The sequence below is a fragment of the Helianthus annuus genome, chromosome 6, assembly GCF_002127325.2.
Source record: "Helianthus annuus cultivar XRQ/B chromosome 6, HanXRQr2.0-SUNRISE, whole genome shotgun sequence".
Taxonomy (NCBI): domain Eukaryota; kingdom Viridiplantae; phylum Streptophyta; class Magnoliopsida; order Asterales; family Asteraceae; genus Helianthus; species Helianthus annuus.
In genome coordinates, this window is record NC_035438.2 from 10,437,634 (window position 1) to 10,457,050 (window position 19,417).

Here is a 19,417-nt window from a genome sequence, read left to right on the forward strand (position 1 = left end):
GAGTGGCGGCGGTGTGCGTGATGCTTCCACGCGTGATGTGAGTGGTATAACGGACCACCCGGGTCCCCTACTAGTTACAACAAGTACGTTTATGAAATAAAAATTTCAACAATAAATTAATGTGGATAAAACGTTTAACAAATACGCTATTTATCATAGAACGCACACTTTGGTTCACGTATGACGCGTGAGCCTATAAAAATTCACATCATGCATGTGCATTGTTGGACAATATTTGAGAACACCCCACTCTCAAATTGTTTTATTAATAAACGGAATCAAAACGAACTTAAACGCAAGGTAGAAGATTGGGTGGGCGGGCAGGCGCCTCGCTTGAAAAAAAAAATTAGTGTATTTTATAGAGCAAAATTCGGATCGCACCCCTTGAAAATTTGGTTAAAACCCTCGTTCGCACCCCCAGAATATATTTCATAGGCCCGCCACTACTTAGACACAATTATGATTACGATCACCATACATAATCGCCTATATATATATATCTATACTATATTAAAAAGGAGAAGTAATGTACAAGATGGTAATTTTGTCATGTGTATCAATTTTAAAGCAACATATACAAGGTGATTAAAGCCATGGAAATTGGAATTTTCACTAAGTTTAAGACGCCTAGGAGGGCAATTGTGGGATTTAAGTGTGAGATTAGCATTCAATATAATTGTAACCCACTACCAGTTTTCATACCAATCGTTTCAATCCTCCCCTCCGTTTCCATCCCACCCTTGTTAACCTATGGTTCATGATCAGAAAGAGAGAGAGAGATAGCGACAAATCGGAAGCGATTGGAGGCAAGATCGATTTAGAAGCAGGCCCGACCAGAAGCTAGCACGACGACAACGCTGTTGTTCAGGTTTATAGGGTTTCAAATGTTGTGAAATTTGAATTTTAATATTAATCTAGATTTTACGATTTAATTATTATCTGTTTGTTGTTAATCGTGTTGTTAGGTTAGAACATGCAAATGCAATTGACGGATTTATAACTGTTGTAGATAATCCCACATCTCCCAAACGCCAAGAGGTCCCAAATGCCTTCAGTTTCATGCTTATTGGTTCAATTTCATAGTACTTTTAGTTTTTAAAGGCTTGTTCAGACTAGAAGAATCTGAATTTGGAATTGTTTATGTAGGTCGCACTGGGACCTTTGATGTTTGCATCGATGTTTATAGAGAGGGACCAACAATTTTTTTCGGTTTCCATTTGATTTGACTGAAAGTTAGTCAAAGTACTGAAATGCTTTGGTAGTTAAGTTCAAGCATGTTCTCTTGTTTGTTGCGATATTGCAGGTTGAAGGAGCTGCTAATGAGGGTGGCAGGGGTCCTTGCATATGGGATGCTTTCACACACACACAAGGTTTATTGTATTGCTTGTTATAATATTCTTTTACATATCATGACATCAACTGCTAAGGAATTTTATTTTGCTTCTTCTTTTTCCTTTCTTGGTCTACCAGGAAAGATAAAAGATGGTAAAAACAGAGATGTACCAGTAGATCAATACCATCGTTACAAGGTTTTGTTTTTGTACAACATTCGCATTTATGGATTTGCATTCATTTAAGGAAAATTTGGTGCCTCGAAAGCCGTAAGCCTACATAGGCTTTGTTTTTTCTGATTTTTCTTTTTCCGGAAGAACTAATCATTCGTTTACCATGTAGTTACTTCAATAAGATGTGAAGTCAGTTTTTTTTTTTTTTTTGCTTAATATTGAGACAACATCTTCCTATGCTTACTTTGAGGGGCCAATGACCATAAAATGTATGATTATCAAATGATTTCCTTTGTGTCCGTTAGCTTATCCATATTAATTTTTTTTGAAATACAGGAAGACGTTGACCTTATTGCCAAATTGGGTTTCAGTGCTTACCGATTTTCTATATCTAGGTCTCGTATCTATCCAGGTAATGCCTGCTGTTAAGATTGTTACCAAAACAATTGGTTGCATCATAAATGCAGGTGTCTGTTTTACATATTTTGACATTTTTTTTGGTTTTGTGATGAAAGTGGATCCACTAAAAACTAGATCTTTTTTTACAGATGGGCTGGGAACCGAAGTGAACAAGGAAGGGATCATGTATTACAATAATCTTATAAACTACCTTCTAGAAAAGGGTATGGATTTATTATTTATGAAAGGAGATCTCTTTTTTCATTTTTGTTTATGATTATAAAACCGGTTCGAGAGTCTAAAGTGGCGTGGGTTCGAATCCTGCTTGCAGGCTCTTCGTTCCCCTCGAACTCGGCTGGGTATTCACCGCCAGGCAGCGTTGCCGGATCGCTAGCTTGGGAAGGGAGACCCCTTCCGCGTTCAGGGTACCGTGCAATTACCTTTTTATTAGAATCCATACATAAAACAGGTTCTTTGACCACAAAAGTCAAAATTTATGCCATGTTTCTGTATCATTTTTGTGTTTTATTTAAAAAAAATAAATTATTCATATGTAAAACAAGTCCTTTGACCTCAAAAGTCAAAATTTATGCAATGTTTCTTTTATCATTTTTGTGTATGATTAATGATTACCAAGATTTATTAGATTCATACGTAAAACAAGTTCTTTGACCTCAAAAGACAGAAAAATTGGGAATTGGGATTTCATCTTTGTTGATATATTCAACTAAGATCAAGTATGACTCGTGATCTTGGATCAAATTTGGCTAAATTGGAAGTCAATGGGATAGTGAAGTTTCTTGTTATAGTAATTTATGTTTGACTTTTTGTGGTTAGCTAAGCCTGATATTGATCACAAAAGATATTTTTCAGATAAATGAACTAAACTGATGAATAGTGTATATGGGCATGGTTATGAATCTTACATATACATTTTAACTTTCAATAAACAAACACATATATTTATTTATTTTATGTAAATTATATATTTTTCTCATAAATCGGTACATTCGAATCTAACCGAATCTGAATTCACCTCCGAAAAATCAAAATCTGATTCAAATAACTTAAAAACCGATTTGATAAACTAATGCAGTAGTGCTGAACCCATTTGGTTTTGAAAGTTTGACTTTTTAAAGTCAAAATCAGACTTCCATTCAATCTTCTTAATTCTCCATGTCTACATTGCAGGTCAAGGTTTCGCGACAGGAAGAATAAACCTTGGAGAATTAGAAGTCGCAATGGTTAAAGACTTCGAGGTGATATCCACTTACACCCCCAAAAAATAAAAAACCGGCGTTGCATTTTACAAACCGGTATCCATACCTGACGGGTTCATCACCTTCAGTCACTATGGTCAGCTAACCAACCAACACCAGTTCATCACGTGCGGGTTACCCACTAGATGCAGATGATTAACAAAGCATTTTACAGGCTGACTTGGCCTTAGCTGACGAATGCAGTGTGAGCGATTATTGTAGGACGACAGCTTTAACTGTTTTGATCGTGGGAAGACATATAATAATAGCCAATGCTGGTGACTCTCGTGCGGTCCTATGTAAGAACAGGTCTGCAAGACCACAAGGGGTCGACTTGTTTACAAGAAAAGGAAAGATGCGAACGGTTAGGTGGTTACTTTGATGAAGACGGGTACCTGAACGGTCAACTAAGTGTGACCCGTGCGATTGGAGACTGGCACATGAAGAAGGAGAAGTTGGTGATTGCTGAACCGGATGTGAGACAAATGGTGTTGACGGATAATGATGAGTTTACTGGTGGTAAATTGTGTTTTCATTAATTAACATGTAGTGGAAGTGAGCCTGATGTAGAGGAAGCAGTGCGATTAATATGTGAAATTGGTTGAGTTACGGTGTTGGCTCATCCATGGGCTTTGGAAAATCCAGTTGTTATCATTGGTTGATTAAATGAAGCTGGCTTGCACGGATTAGAGGTTTACAGAAGTGATGGTGAATTCAGTAGGTATGCACTCCCACTGACCCATCAAACTAATCCCAATTTCCTTTTTTTATTAATTTTTACAATCGACCATATTTTTGCCACATCTATAATCTCAAGTGTTTACAAGACCATACTGCCACATCTATAGTCTCAAGTGTTTACAAGACCATACTAGCAACAGTTTTAAAGTTGTTGCCCTCAAGTTTTATCTTATTACATAGGTTGAATTATGGAAAATTAATAAGATAGGAATAAGAACACTAAGAGACATGCTATACACTGTAACACGAGTGGATTGATAAACTAACAGGAAACAAGTACCGCCTTGTAAGTTGTCGTCGCCGCCGCATCGCGCGGGTTTCCTACTAGAATATATTTCATAGGCCCGCCACTACTTAGACACAATTATGATTACGATCACCATACATAATCGCCTATATATATATATATATATATATATATATATATATATATGTATAGTGATGGAAAAATCATAACCTATATAAAAACAATTAAACTATACGTACCCTGCCTAACATTAATTCAAAACTTAAATATAATTGTTAGATATTTTTAGCCTTCTTACTTTAGATTTTTGCAATATCTTCTCCTTGATATCTTGATTAGAATTATGACAACACGACACACATCGGATTATGAAAAAGAAAAAGCATGCATGTTGTTCATGAATTTTTGAACTGCAAATGTATGACCGGATAATATAACATGTGCATCATCTAAAATCACTTTCATATATGTGGCATGAACTATAAACATGATCACATAATCACTTTGTATTAGAGTGCGCGTTGTAGTTAGTTAGTTATGATAGTTTGCATCTGCTGGACAGCCGCGCCGCACGATACGTATCACATACGTGCGCTAGCCATTATAGATGTTACATGAAAAGCTGACCAAAAGCAGACATAACTTCTTACTTTTATGAGTCCAGAGCTCCACCCACTTGCGACTTACGCATGGAAGCATCACTGAACTGGGGGGACTTGAAGAGGTATGGTCTCTAATCTGCGCCGACCAACCAGGTCGCGCGCGAGACCATACCGTTAACACATCAATTTGGTAGCTCTCACAACCTCGCGCCGACCAAACATGTCTAACCTAGGTCGCGCGCAGGACCAAGGAAAACTGTCAAAGACACAATATCAAGAACACAAATATATATTAAATACTAATCAGTCAATGACAGTCTCAATCGTACAGCGAATTAAAAAACTTCACAATTTGCCGTAAGGTGCAGGACTACAGCCAAACAAAAATCTGCACAATTGTAGAACAGATTCAACTACGGCAGATTATCACTTGATAATCAGCTGTTCGGCAGAAGTTCAAGAGCGACAAAAGAGGAGCAGCTGAACGACGGATGTGAATGATCAGCAGCGATGTGCAGAGATGTCTTGATCAGCAGCAATGTGTTGAGAAAGCCTCAAACGATGACTTGTACAGCAGCGATGTAAAGAGGCATAGAGATGTCTGGGTTGAATTCAGCGCAAAACCAAAGCAGCCTTTATAAACATAGGCAGCAAAACCCTAAGCCCAACAAACAGCCCATCTCCACATAAAGTGAGACCAACGAGCCCAAACAAGAAACAAGAAATAAAACAAAATTAACACATATAGAATTGAATAAAATAAAGGAGCAAGAATATATATTTCAACACCCCCCTCAATTCAATATGCAAAACAGTAAAAAAGACCCAAGTGTTTACAAACCTTTTCATGCGCTTGAACCGGCAATCCTTTTGTAAAGACATCTGCAGTTTGATTTTCCGAAGCAACACCAACGGTCTTAATGACCCCCTTTGAAATCTTTTCTCTTAAAAAGAATAGATCAATCTCAAAATGTTTGGTACGTTCGTGAAACACAGGGTTAGCAGCAATGGATATAGATGTTGTATTGTCACAAAATAAGGAGACAAGAAGTTTAATATCAACTTTAAGTTCTTTTAGGATGTTAAGAAGCCAAAGAATTTCACATGTCGCAGCACACATCGCATGATATTCTCCTCAGCAGAAGATCTGGATATAGTGGACTGTTTTTTGCTTTTCCATGAAATAAGAGAGTTTCCTAAGAAAATACAAAAACCAGTGACATACTTTCTAGAGTTAACACATTTACCCCAGTCAGAATCTGCAAAGGCTTTACGATCTAAAGGAGCCCCCTTTTTAAACAGAATACCGTTTCCAGAAGATCCCTTAAGATACCTTAAGAGTCTCAAAGCAATTTTAAAATGGGCATTAGTGGGACTATGCATATATTGACTTAGATAGTGCACAGAATAGGCAATATTAGGCCTTGTGTGAGAAAGATATATTAATTTTCCCACTAACTTTTGATAGACAGAGACATCCAGTAACCCTTGATTATCTTGTTCACATAAATGCGTTAAAACATGATTTGCTTCAATAGGACTGTTCACAGGTTTACACTCAGTCAAACCAAACTCAGCAAGCAAGTCAAGACAATATTTTCTTTGAGACAAACACAAACCATCTTTGGTTTTTAACACTTCAATCCCAAGAAAATATTTTAACATTCCCAAATCTTTAATTAAAAACTTAGATTTAAGGAGAGTTTTTATTTTAGCAACTTCAGTTGAACAACTACCAGTAATGATAATATCATCCACATAAACAAGTAAAATAATAAACACAGATTTGCTTGTTTTAACAAACATGGAATGGTCACACTTACTTTGTTCGAAACCAAGTTCAAGTAACACATTAAAAAGCTTCTCATTCCACATTCGAGGAGCTTGTTTAAGACCATAAAGAGATTTCTTAAGTTTACAAACCTTATTTTCATGGTTGGAACTATAACCATCAGAAAGAGTCATATAGACTTCTTCATTCAAATTTCCATATAAAAAAGCATTATTTATGTCAAGTTGATATAAATCCCAACCATTATTAACAGCAATAGTTAGGACACATCTGACAGTGACCATTTTCACAACAGGTGAAAATGTCTCAAAAAAATTTATCCCCTCCTTTTGACTAAAGGCTTTAGCCACAAGCCTAGTCTTATACCTTTCTATCTCACCTGAGGCTTTATACTTAATTTTGTATATCCATTTACAGCCTATAGCTTTCCTATTAGGAGGCAAATCAACGATTTCCCAAGTATCATTTCTGTGTAACGCTTCTAGTTCATCATTCATAGCCTCAACCCAGTTCTTATCAGACTTAGCTTCAAAGAAATTTTTAGGCTCAGAACTTTTATTCAGCACAGAAGCAAAGCAAAGATTAGATGGATCTAAATTAGCATAGTTTAGCACCTTTTCAAGACCATATTAATTTTACCATCAACAATATAGTCATCAAGTTTAGAAGGAAATTTGGTATTTCTGGAAGAACTCCTAGGAACAGTATTAGTTTGACCTACATTATCTCCCTCAGAATTATTAGGAATATCCTCAACTTCATTATCATGCTCGGCCCTGTCCATATGTTCATTAGTGACACTTGGTTGCTGGGAATCAGCCTTACGTAAAGTCGCACAAGATTCAACATTGGACTGCTGAGACCCATGATCAGAAATATAATTATTTATGATTTCATCATCAGGAGTAGGGCCAACTTTGGGACAAGGAGTACTAACAGAATCATACAAATCAAGTAAATTAAGAGTATTAACATTCGGAGTAAGATCATGATCAGGCAAAGTTATTTTCTCTTTAAATGGAAAGATAGTTTCATAAAACCTAACATCCCTAGAGAAATACATCACCCTATGATCAAGATTCCAAAGTTTATAACCTTTCTTTTCATTTGAATAACCTATTAGCACACTTTTTTCAGCATGACTTTCAAACTTATCTGAATTGTTTAAAATCGTACAAAAGCAAAGACATCATATAACCCTAAGTTGACCCAACACTGGTTCAAAACCATACACACATTCATAAGGAGACCTTCCCTTCAATACCGACGATGGAGTCCTGTTAATAAGATAAGTAGTAGTTAAGACACATTCTGACCAGAATTTAAGAGGAAAACCACCTTGGAACAGTAAAGCTCTAGCAACGTTCAAAAGGTGCCTATGTTTTCTTTCGACTATACCGTTCTGTTGAGGTGTATGTACACAAGAAGTTTGATGGACAATCCCATTAGAATAACAAAATTCACTCATTTGATTATTAATAAACTCAGTTCCATTATCACTTCTAAAAGTTTTGACATGTTTATTAAATTGAGTTTTAAGCAGGTTAAAAAATCCGTGTATATGATAAAAAAAACTTCACTTTTGTTTCTCATTAGATACACCCATACAGCCCTGGTATAGTCATCAACAATAGTAAGAAAGAATCTAAACCCATCTCTACTAGGAACCTTGTAAGGACCCCAAACATCAAGATGAACTAGTTCTCCTAACATTTTAGATTTATGATCACTTAAAGGAAAGGGATATCTATGTTGTTTGGCTCTATGACGGATTTCACATGGTGAAAGATTAGTATTTTTAACATCCAATTTGTTTTTTAAAACATGTAAGACAGGTTCAGCAGGATGGCCTAATCTAGCATGCCACAGGTTAACATCACATTTAGCATTACACACCTTAACAGAAGAGCTACCACAGAAATAGAGACCATCAAGTTGATTACCAGTCACCTGGATTTTCTTTGTTTGAGAATCATGAATATAACAGTTATTTTCATCAAATGTCACAGTTAATTTGCAATCTTTGGCTAACTTATGAACAGAAACAAGGTTAACACAATAATCAGGAACAAGAAAAACATCATATAAAATGACCTCATCACTTAACTTGATATCACCGATTTTAGTAACCAAAGCACTAGTGCCATTTGGATGTTTAACTTTTATATTATATTCAGTTACATCAATTTGATTAATAAAACCAACATCGGTCATGACCATATGTTGATTAGCCCCAGAGTCAATGATCCACCCAACCCTATTTCCATCCTTGAAAAAATTAGAAAAACAGTAAACAGGTTTGGGATCACATGAGTTTTTGTAAGACATATCAACAAAACTATTACAACACATAGAATCATCAGACCTACCAGCAAAACCACTGCTTTGTGAATCATTTTTTGACTTATCGTTCAAAAGACTAAGAAGTTGAGCCACCTGTTCACTAGTCAAAGAACTCATAACAGAAGATGGAGAAGCAGTATCAGACGTTTCAGTAATAACATTATTACTAACCCTGCTACCCTTATTCCCATTGTTCTTCGATTTCATCCAAGTAGGATAACCACCGAGTTCAAAACATTTTTCAATAGTATGACCCTTCTTGTTACAGTGAGACATTTAAGATTGGGATTAGGGGGTCTAATACCCCTTTTCTTTGAATCAAAACCTTGATTTGTTTTAGCAGCAAAGCCAACAGTACTATTAGGGATCCTTTCAGAAAATTTTTTCATATGAAGATGTGACTCTTCTCTTGAAATAATGGAAAAAGCATCTTTTACTATAGGAAGAGTTTCTCTAGTTAAAAGATTAGTTCTCACAGACTGGTATGTACTATCAAGACCCATCAAAAATTGCATCAGTTTAATAAGATGATTAAAGTCATTAAATTGTTTAGATGCATCACAAGTACATGAAGGTAAAGCAAGTAACTGATCAAGTTGTTTCCACATGCAATTCAGTTTATGATAATATTCAGAAAGAAACATGCATACCACTTTGCGTAAATGAATTAATTTTTTGATATAGATTAAACACAATAGACCCATCAACTTTATCATAAGTTTCTTTTAAGTCTCTCCATACCTCAGAAGCAAGCTTAGAATACACATGACCAAGATACAGTTCATCAGACACAGAGTTTAGAATCCAAGTAAGAACAATTGAGTTACATCTATCCCACTGTCTACCTAATACTTCATCAGTAGTAGACCTATGACAAGAACCATCAATAAACCCAATTTTATTCTTAACTTGTAGAGCTAAATTCATAGAGTTTGCCCAAACTGTATAATTTTCTGTCCCCTTAAGTTTAATAGTAACAAGAGACAAGTTAGCACAATCACTAGGGAGCAGAAATAAAGGGTCACCTGCATCAATTTTACTAACCAAAGTAGCACTAGTCGAACCCATAGTATCAGTAGTGACTACAGTATCATCTCCATGCATAGTAATCAATATATATATATATATATATATATATATATATATAACAACCAAGAAAATTCAAGACTAGCAAATTGAATAGTCCAGATTTAATCAAGGAACAATCAAGCAATAATCAAATATAGCACAAAACAAAATAAAAGTAAGATAGGGATAGAACGATCTCACATCAGGTGCGTATAACTCCAGCGAATCAGACTTGTAACCTTCACTTAGGGTTACAAGAATCTGATCAGATGATGAATAAAACCGTTCTGTTGGTTTGCCCTGTGATAGAGACCAACGAGAACTTTCAGAGGCCGCAAAAGAAAACCCAAAGAATTAGGGTTTCAAACTTCAGCCGATACGGAACCCAAGAAAACCAGGATCACCAGGAATGATGTCGACAAAACCAACCGGAACCACCAAGACTCTGATAACCACCAGAAAACCCTTTGATCGCATCAGAAGAAATCAACCCAGGAGCACCTAGTGCTCTGATACCATGTCAAAGACACAATATCAAGACCACAAATATATATAAAATACTAATCTGTCAATGACAGTCTCAATCGTACAGCGAATTAAAAAACTTCACAATCTGCCGTAAGGTGCAGAACTACAGCCAAACAAAAATCTGCACAATTGTAGAACAGATTCAACTACGGCAGATTATCACTTGATAATCAGCTGTTCGGCAGGAGTTCAAGAGCGACAAAAGAGGAGCAGCTGAACGACGGATGTGAATGAGCAGCAGCGATGTGCAAAGATGTCTTGATCAGCAGCGATGTGTTGAGAAAGCCTCAAATGATGACTTGTACAGCAGCGATGTAAAGAGGCGTAGAGATGTCTGGGTTGAATTCAGCGCAAAACCAAGGCAGCCTTTATAAACATGGGCCGCAAAACCCTAAGCCCAACAAACAGCCCATCTCCACATAAAGCGAGACCAACGTGCCTAAATAAGAAACAAGAAATAAAACAAAATTAACACATATAGAATTGAATAAAATAAAGGAGCAAGAATATATATATTTCAACAGAAATATAAGAAAAGATTTTACACTTGGCCTCTTAGATGAAAACTCTCACTTCCTAGACCTTGCGCCGGCTACTTGGGACTTTCCTGATGGTCGCGTGGAGGACAGAAGCGCTACTAATCTAAGGACAAGTACAAAGGGTACAAGTGGCAGAACAATGGACCAATAAGCGTCCAAAAGATGTATCCGATCGTGCTTCACGATTGACAAATCGTACAGGAGACAAGAAGGTACACCAGGATGCTTACGCGACACCAATCAGCGTGCGTCGACAACAGCACCACGATCTCCACTTAGCCGCTGATGACAGAGCAGACAACAAGGACAACGGTCAGGCCACGTGGATCTAGTCAACATGTGCCAGCTCTCCTCTCGTCCAGAAGCACCAACGGTCGTGGCAGATGAGACAAAACGGATATTCCTTGTCGTCGACCTCAAGGCCCAAGGCCCATCAGCCCATCTCCGTCCACACCACTCCGGCTATAAATAGAGACCTTCTCCCACAGGTTTAAGTGGCCATTTCCTTGCCCGCTTACTCCTAATTACATACTTAATCCTCAATGCACATACTTATTCTCACGCCGGAGAGTGGTTAAGAGGAGAACCCCCTTATTCCTCTCCTCTTAACGAGCTTAACGGGGTGTTTAGTGTTTTGCAGGAAGATCACCACCACAACTCAGACAGGGCAAAGAAGATTAACCTTATTTGTCGAGGCACAATCCCATATTAATCACCAGATTAATTCCGTGTTTCTTCAAATACGAACACGACACATGAAAGCAATAAACGAACACGGGATTATAGAACATATAGATGGTTAGAATTATTAAACACATAGATATAAACTGATGGTTAGAATACACGCATAGATACATGTAGGGGGGGTAATTGCACGGACCTCCCATCCGCTGGAGTGTTCTCACTCCGCAAGCTAGTACCGTCCCAATACTGCCTGGCGGTGAATACCCCAACCGGAATCCGAAGAACCTGGCCGTGGGATGCGGGCGCCAGGATTCGAACCCGGGTCTCTACGAAAGAGAGAGGTGGGACTGGCCAACTGGGACACCCCAGAATACATGTAAGTATATTAATGCTTGTAAATTTGTTATTACCCTTTCAGAACATATAGATGCTTAGAATAAATGCATGTTACAATATTATTAACAACATATAGGATTGTGATTTTTATTTAATATACAATAAAAAAGTATATAAATAACAGGTTGATTTAAGTTTTCGAGCCAGCTCAGACTCGATAAGTGAAGTGAAGCTCAACCTCTTTTACTAAAACAAGCTTGTTTTTAGGCTCGAGAGCCTGAGTCGTTTACACTCGGTTTGTTTCGAAGCTTTATTCCGAGTCGATTTCGAATAACTCATGACTAGCTTAGCTCACTTATATCATACGAATAAAAATTATAAATACACACACTTGTGAAAGCAAGTGGCAAATGTGGTGGTTAGTCAGCATGAGCTGTCATAACTAACTTCAATACATATTCTAATACTTTGTATAAACATCTTTAAGGAACACAATATGTATCCTAGTTTATTAATTAAGCACACATGTTTTGGAATTGCTTGCCATCGTCCTTTTATCAGAACCCATTAATTCTTCTACAAGTAGTGACACTATTTAGCATTTCGTTGAAGCCTGTACGTGCCCATATGGTGTTACATCGTATTCATAGTTTTTCTAGTGCGATTGTTGACTAGTATAATTTTTAAAGGAGTCTTGAGAGTTGTGATTTGGTTGCTTGGGAAGCAACGACTACCATAAAAAACATAAAAATAAATAAAACCTTTGGTGAGTCGAAACGGTTGCAATTTATTTTTAATTAACTTTCCTATTACAATTTTTTTTTTGTGTGACCAAGTTCACAACTAGAACTTTGGTCGAAAAATTAGTGATTGTATGTGTGACAGATTTTGTGACCGCATTTTATGTAAGACATATATGGTGATCCGGTTTCGTGATCTTAATTTTTTCATCTGTTTGTGAAGGGTTTTGTGACCAATTTAGCTTTATACCTTTGCGACCGGTCTGTTTTATTTTTATATCAACATTGAGACCCCTTTGTGATCGAGTTTAGTTTCGTTGTTATATTTTTTTCCAAGGTAAAATTTTTGACCTAATTTGCTACCTTTTATTTGTTTTATTTTTATATTAATTAAACGGTAACACTATTGCGACCGTATTTTATGTTATTTAGTTTCACTTTATTTTTCGTTTTCAATATCATTTACAGCAGTGTTTCATTCTTTCAATTTGTTCTACCACGTTCTGGTTTTTGCGTCGAGAATATGCTTTTTTATTTTAGAATAATGTGCAACCTTTATTGCGACCAAATAATTTTCAGTTGCTAATCTTGCAACCGTGTTATTTAAGTCGGTAATGTGGTCGTGTTTGTGACAGGATTAGTTATTATTTTGCGACTCATTTTGTTTTGTTCGTTATTGACGACAATTTCGTTTTAGTCACTGATCTAGTTACTAATGTTCGGAGTAGGATTGTTTTTGCGTATTGTTCTCTTAGTGATCCAGATAAGATTCTCAACATCACTGGTGAGTTGCATATATGTGCATGAGTTAATTTACAAAGTAGTTAGTTGTAACAAGGTAAAAAGAAAAAAAAAACTTGATCAAGAACAATACCCTCAGAGACTTTCTGTTTACAAAGAGTAACATTATTGAATACATGGTGTAGGTTGCACTAATTAACCCAAGCATAATCCTAAGGCAAATCAAGACTTTAAAACATATATAAACTTGGCTTTGTTAAGCTATTTAGTATGTAACACCGAAACATAGTTTAATCCTAATCTAGTGAAACCGATCGGATATATAATGACGGGTTTGAAGATAAAACTAGTTTGAATATGTCACGATCCACCCCCATGATATGCTCGATGTTAGACGCGAGGAATTGAAGATCAAGGGTCTTTTACTTTTCTTCCTTAAACCCGATAGTTAGTCGATCAATTATTGAGTCCAAATTGTCAATAGTTGTTTTGATCTTCGGAGTGATAGAAGATGAAGGTGTTTTTTTCGCTTTGATATTTCTCCTGGGTGGACGATTCTTTTTCTCTGGGATATCAAACTCATCATCCGTGTCATTTAAATTAATTTGAGAACGAAGATCCGAATCAGTTTGAGATGAAGTATAATCATTGGACGATGATGTCTTTATCCGTTTAAAGGCTAACCCCAACAACAGAATGAGCACCTATGTGGCAACACCCTAGGAAAATTTCACATCGATCGTGGCCATGAGAGATTCTTCCTAAATAAGATATACCCTATCTGTTAAATCGTCAACGCGTTTTGCAAGCATTAGCTATGGGGAAAATAAAAACTTCACAATTAAGCATGCTCATGTAGGAGTAGTACTAGAATAAGTGACCTCCTGAGAAGTCTCCACTGGGCAACCAAAAACAAATCCCTAAGTTCCTAGATAGACAATCCATCGAAGACAAAGCGGACAATATTTGTGGTAAGAGACACATAATTTTACAATTAGTATCAGATCTACTCTTGTGTTGTTTGGAATGGTGGGGCAAACATCACTAATGACTGTGAGTCTCCGAGGCTCGACGATGTCCATGAGAACCCCTTAGGAAAATCTCACATCCATGATTGGGATGGTGGAGAAACATCATAATAGACTTCGTGATTGTAGAACCCTTGAGGCAAATCCCACATTAGACATAACTAGTAGAGATTCTTGGATCATAAGAAATGTTCTGCCTCTTAGGTCACCAATCCATTTTAGGTGAATTAGATGTGGAGCAGATAAAAACTCCACATTTAAGCGTGCTCAAGGGGAGTAGTACTAGGATAGGTGACTTCCTTGGAAGTAACAACCAGGGAAACCAAAAAGGATTTCCGGATGGGAATCCACCGGAGTAACGCAAACAATATTAGTGTTACCGGATACGAGAGGCCAAATGTTACAACCCTATTCGTACCTTTTTTTTTCAAAATCTCCCACGGTTTTTTTTTTCATAATAAACGCCTACGCCATGTGATTTATAAAGGCATCATGCGCATGAACTAAAACATTGACCTCATTTATACCACTTCCTCGACTATTAGAAAGTTGATTGAAAATAGAGTTAAACTTTCCAATCTTAAGACGTACTTCTATCCATTAGCCTATATCTTTTTAGGGTTACGATATTCTTCGATACCTATTGTGGTGTACAATTTATCACAAACCCTTTTCCCTTGCCTCTATTACGTCTCTTGAAGGTTTCTGTAATTGTTATGCTGCTCTTATCTTTGAAGCTGGATTCATCGAAAAGGTATAGCAATTTTTTGCTTCCTATTGGTCACTATCTATCTTCACTACTCCCCATGGAGTTGGGAGTTTTACACATTGATGATAAGTTGAGGGAACGACCTTCATCTCGTGGATCCAGGGCCTACCAAGAATCATATTACAACAAGACAAGTTGTCAATAACACAAAACTTTTGGATAGAGTTAACTCCCTCTATATATATCGGTAGTGATGTCCCCCAATGTATTCTTGGTTTCACCACTGAACCCAACAAGCACTAAAGATCTTGGAATAGTCTTGGATTCTGGAATATTCATTTTCTTAAGCACATCAAGCTATACAATATTCATAGAGCTTTCTTTGTCTATTAGAATCATGCGAACAAAATGGTTAGCGATAAATAATGTTATAACCAGACCGTCTTGATGAGGATCGTGGATGTTGACTCTGTCATCCTCGTCAAATGATATCATTTTTTGATCCGTCAATGTGGAAGTCCTGATGGGTCTATCACCATTCTCCAATTTAGTTTCCTTTGCGTTTCTCTTAGCTACTAAGAAGGAAGTGCCGCAAATGTCTGATCCTCCAGAGATAAAGTTGATTACTTGGGCGTCGGCTGGAGGTGGAGCGGCCCTTTCTGGGACATTCTCAGGATCCTGGGTCCTTGATTTCTTTCTGCCCAACAATTCTTTCAAATACCCCTTGCTGAGAAGGTAGCCTATCTCCCTCCTTAATGCAAATACATTCATCTGTTAAATGCCCAAAATCATCATGATATGCACATCATTTGGACTTATCCTTAAAGGAGTTTGACTTCTCGTTCTTCCTCATCCACCTTGCCTTCTCACCTAAGTTCTTCAAAGTAAGCATTAGTTCACTATTATCAACGGAGAAACAATATTCAGGTATCCTGGGATATTCTTCATCATCTTAATCTTGTTCCACCGCGTGGACTTTCCGGTTATCTGATATCTAATAGGGCTTGGATCTGCTGTCCTGGTAGAACCGTCGGGCCTGTCTTGGATTCTTTTGTCATCTTCTAGTCTGATGAAGCTCAAGTCCATGTTTCTGACTTCGTCTAAATTCCTGCATGGGGTGATGACAAGGTTATCGTAAAAAGGAGAATTTTTTTGCAATCCCATCTTAAACGCTTCAACAGTAGTTGCAATATTTCGAGATTTCTAAGGATTCTCTTCCAAATTCGGTGATATAATCCCTAAGGGATTCGTCACGAGCCTGAGTAATTCTATACAAGTCACTAGTTAACCTTTCAAATGATCTACTACAGGAAAATTGATTATTAAACAGGTTAACTAAATGTGAAAATGAAGTTATAGAATAGGGAGGAAGACTTAGCAGCTATTTTAATGCAGATCCCGTGAGTGTGGATCCAAAGCCCTTGCACAGACAAGCTTCTTTTAGTCTTTCAGGAATGGGGTTTATCTCCATTCTTTCTCTGTATTGGGCCAAATCCTCATCTGGATCGGTTGTACCGTCATACAACTTCATGTTGGGGGTTTGGAAGCGCTTGGGTATCTTTGCACTGCATATTGGTGGTGCAAAACGAGATATCTTATGGCTCCCGTCTGGAATCTCAGGAATAGGCTTGACTATTCCTGGGACGCTGGATATCATATCCTTGAGCTTTTGCAACTCCCTGGCCATGGCCTGACTGATCCCTGCATTCTTCACAAAACCATAGTTAGTATCCAAAGATGTATTATAGAAACTATTACCTCCTGGTTGACTTAAGGGTGGTATTACAGAAGAATATCTAGGATAAGACATGTCTGCAGCTATAGTAGGGTCTGAGGAAACAATGGTCTGTATGGGGATGAAATCCCCATCATGGATTTCTGAGCTTCTTAGTAGTTGTCTCCCTGAGGATCCTTGATCCTGAAAGACACTGGAACCAGGAAAGGTCTATGTCGAAAGTCGTGGTGGGTAATCCATGGATCCTTGAGCTCGAGCTGAGGATCCTTGTTGATGGAAGTAGGATCCTTGAGGCTGGAACATCTCCATGTATCCTTCCGAACGGAGGAAAGATCCTTGAGGCTGAGTCATCACCAATTATCCTTATTGAGGGGTAAAGGATCCTTGAGGTTGGATTATGGATCTTCTGGATTGCTGAGTTGTTGTCGCAACCCCCGTCCCCTAACAATTTCGGGAACGGGCGGCCGCAGCCAGTTTTGGTGGTACCTGTTTTTATCCATTTTGGCAGCGGAAATTACATCAAGACTATTGTTAGGAAATATTTTATCAGAGTAAAATACCACACTTTCATAATATTAAACATGTGGGAATAATCCCAAGTTTTAAGTACACACATTTTCATAGGGGTAAACCCTATTTTATTTAATAAAACGTCTCTTTATTTTTAGGTAACTTTATGGCCATTTTTCCAAGCCTTTAGTGCTGTCCAGCTGGCTTCTATTTGACTTTCACATTTTGTTACCTGAAACGCGTTTAAAAACATTTTGTTAGTGGGAAATACTGGTGAGTGAATCCCAGTTTAATCAAGTTTAATAAAGATCATTGTACAGTATTGAGGGCGATCGCGCAATTACATTTGTTTCCATCTATTCAATTACCACCCACGGTACTGTCAACCCGACTTGTGGTCATGTTACTCCTCGCAAGGCAGTAACAACTTTTGTATATAAAACCCCAACATACCGACGATAATTGTAGAATACAAATACTCAATAATGTTGAATATATTATTAATTAAGTGAGGTTTTGTAAAAACAATTTGCAAAAAAGGGATTACTCACATTATTGTCTTAGGTTTCCTTTAAGGGTTTCCTGGTAATTATCTATAAGTTACACAAATGCACACGTGTTAGTATAATAACCCAATATTTATATTAATGATACCTTCCCCGAGACGGCATTCCAACGACTACGTTGGGTAGAACCACGACAGCCGTTACGGAACCGTGGATCAATCGGGCAGCGTATCTAATACGTAACCCGGGGTTTTGATACTTACAACGGAGCAGAACTTCGTTATTTAGGACGGTATTATACCTGAGAATTATGCCTACTATGTGAAATTTTGAGAGAAAGAAAAGATTATGAGCGAATTCGACTGAAGGCCCGAGCTCCAAATTTATAGGAGTTGATTTTGGTTTTATCGCGCCCCACGTAAGATGTAGCTAGGGGCTACGCGGCCTGCGAGGGTAGCTAGGGTAGGCCCTAGCTTATCCGACTCAGCCCTAGCTTCGACACGCTGCACGACACGTGGCAGCACCGGGTGTCGCTTCGACTTGGAGCTTTCGCGCCCCGCGTAAGAGACCCTAATGGTCTACGCGGCTTGCGAGCGCCATATAAAACTTGATTTTATTTTATTTTTAATTATATAATGTATTTTGGGCTCGGTTGGAAATGAGCTGACTTAGTTAGCATGTCTACAATCACCCAGATTGTATCATTACCTTTCCTTGTTTTGGGTAATTTGGTAACAAAATCCATTGTTATCAATTCCCATTTCCAAACAGGCATTTCTAACTGCTGCAACAAACTTGAGGGTTTCTGGTGTTCAGCTTTAACTTGTGAACAAGTTAAACACTTAGAAACAGAAGCTGCTATATCCTTTTTCATTCCTATCCACCAAAAATTCTTTCTTAAATCCTGATACATCTTATCACTTCCAGGATGCATCGTATACTTAGATTTATGGGCTTCTTCTAATATACGATGACGTAGGTTTCCTAATTTAGGTATCCATGTTCTTTTCTTATGGAATCTCCAAATTCCACCTGTTCCTTGTTCTAATTCCTTAATCATTCCTTTTAACTTTTCAGTATCATCCTTGATGATTGATTCTTGTGCTTTTTCTAATTTGATCATTTAAATCTACTTGCAGATTTAATTTAAGAGAACGTACCCATTTTGGTTTTTCATGATATTTCCGACTTAAAGAGTCAGCCACTACGTTGGCCTTTCCTGCATGATACTGGATATTTGTCACACCCCGACCACGTAAAACAACAAAACGTTGCGGAAACGTCGGGGAGTGTCGTAACAGAATCATTGTTTCACAACCATGGATTAAATAGTTTCGTTTTATTGAATTAATGAACTCAATGTTTTATTACAAATTAGATAAATACAAATATTGTCTTTCAAAAT

At 37.5% G+C, this 19,417-nt stretch overlaps 1 protein-coding gene across 14 annotated transcripts; it reads left to right on the plus strand.

Moving 5' to 3' along the window:
- The first annotated feature begins 513 nt into the window (after positions 1 to 513).
- On the plus strand, positions 514 to 4,065 carry LOC110864682 (beta-glucosidase 7). Of its 14 annotated transcripts, XR_004860049.1 has the most exons (9): positions 548 to 868; positions 966 to 1,038; positions 1,147 to 1,370; positions 1,471 to 1,529; positions 1,675 to 1,774; positions 1,901 to 1,917; positions 2,054 to 2,128; positions 2,236 to 2,329; positions 3,096 to 4,065. XR_004860049.1 is itself a non-coding variant. In XM_022113792.2 (8 exons), exons 4-8 carry the CDS (start codon positions 1,558 to 1,560, stop codon positions 3,151 to 3,153), a joined length of 402 nt encoding a protein of 133 aa, XP_021969484.1. In that variant the 5' UTR covers positions 546 to 868; positions 966 to 1,038; positions 1,147 to 1,370; positions 1,471 to 1,557; the 3' UTR covers positions 3,154 to 4,065. The 14 variants fall into 14 exon arrangements, 7 of the variants coding, with proteins under 7 accessions (XP_021969485.1, XP_021969488.1, XP_021969490.1 ...); XM_022113792.2 differs by lacking the exon at positions 1,675 to 1,774 and having other exon boundaries at positions 546 to 868; positions 1,471 to 1,601; positions 1,842 to 1,972; XR_002550015.2 differs by lacking the exon at positions 2,236 to 2,329 and having other exon boundaries at positions 564 to 868; positions 1,901 to 1,972.
- The last annotated feature ends 15,352 nt before the right edge of the window (positions 4,066 to 19,417 follow it).

What these genes read in the sequence shown, in the direction of transcription:
- LOC110864682 (XM_022113793.2), top strand. Translation starts at nt 1,558, where the DNA reads ATGGATTTGCATTCATTTAAGGAAAATTTGGTGCCTCGAAAGCC. An exon ending in AAACTACCTTCTAGAAAAGG is followed by an intron (nt 2,129 to 2,235) that starts GTATGGATTTAT and finishes TCCTGCTTGCAG; the next exon opens with GCTCTTCGTTCCCCTCGAAC. An exon ending in AGACCCCTTCCGCGTTCAGG is followed by an intron (nt 2,330 to 3,095) that starts GTACCGTGCAAT and finishes TCTACATTGCAG; the next exon opens with GTCAAGGTTTCGCGACAGGA.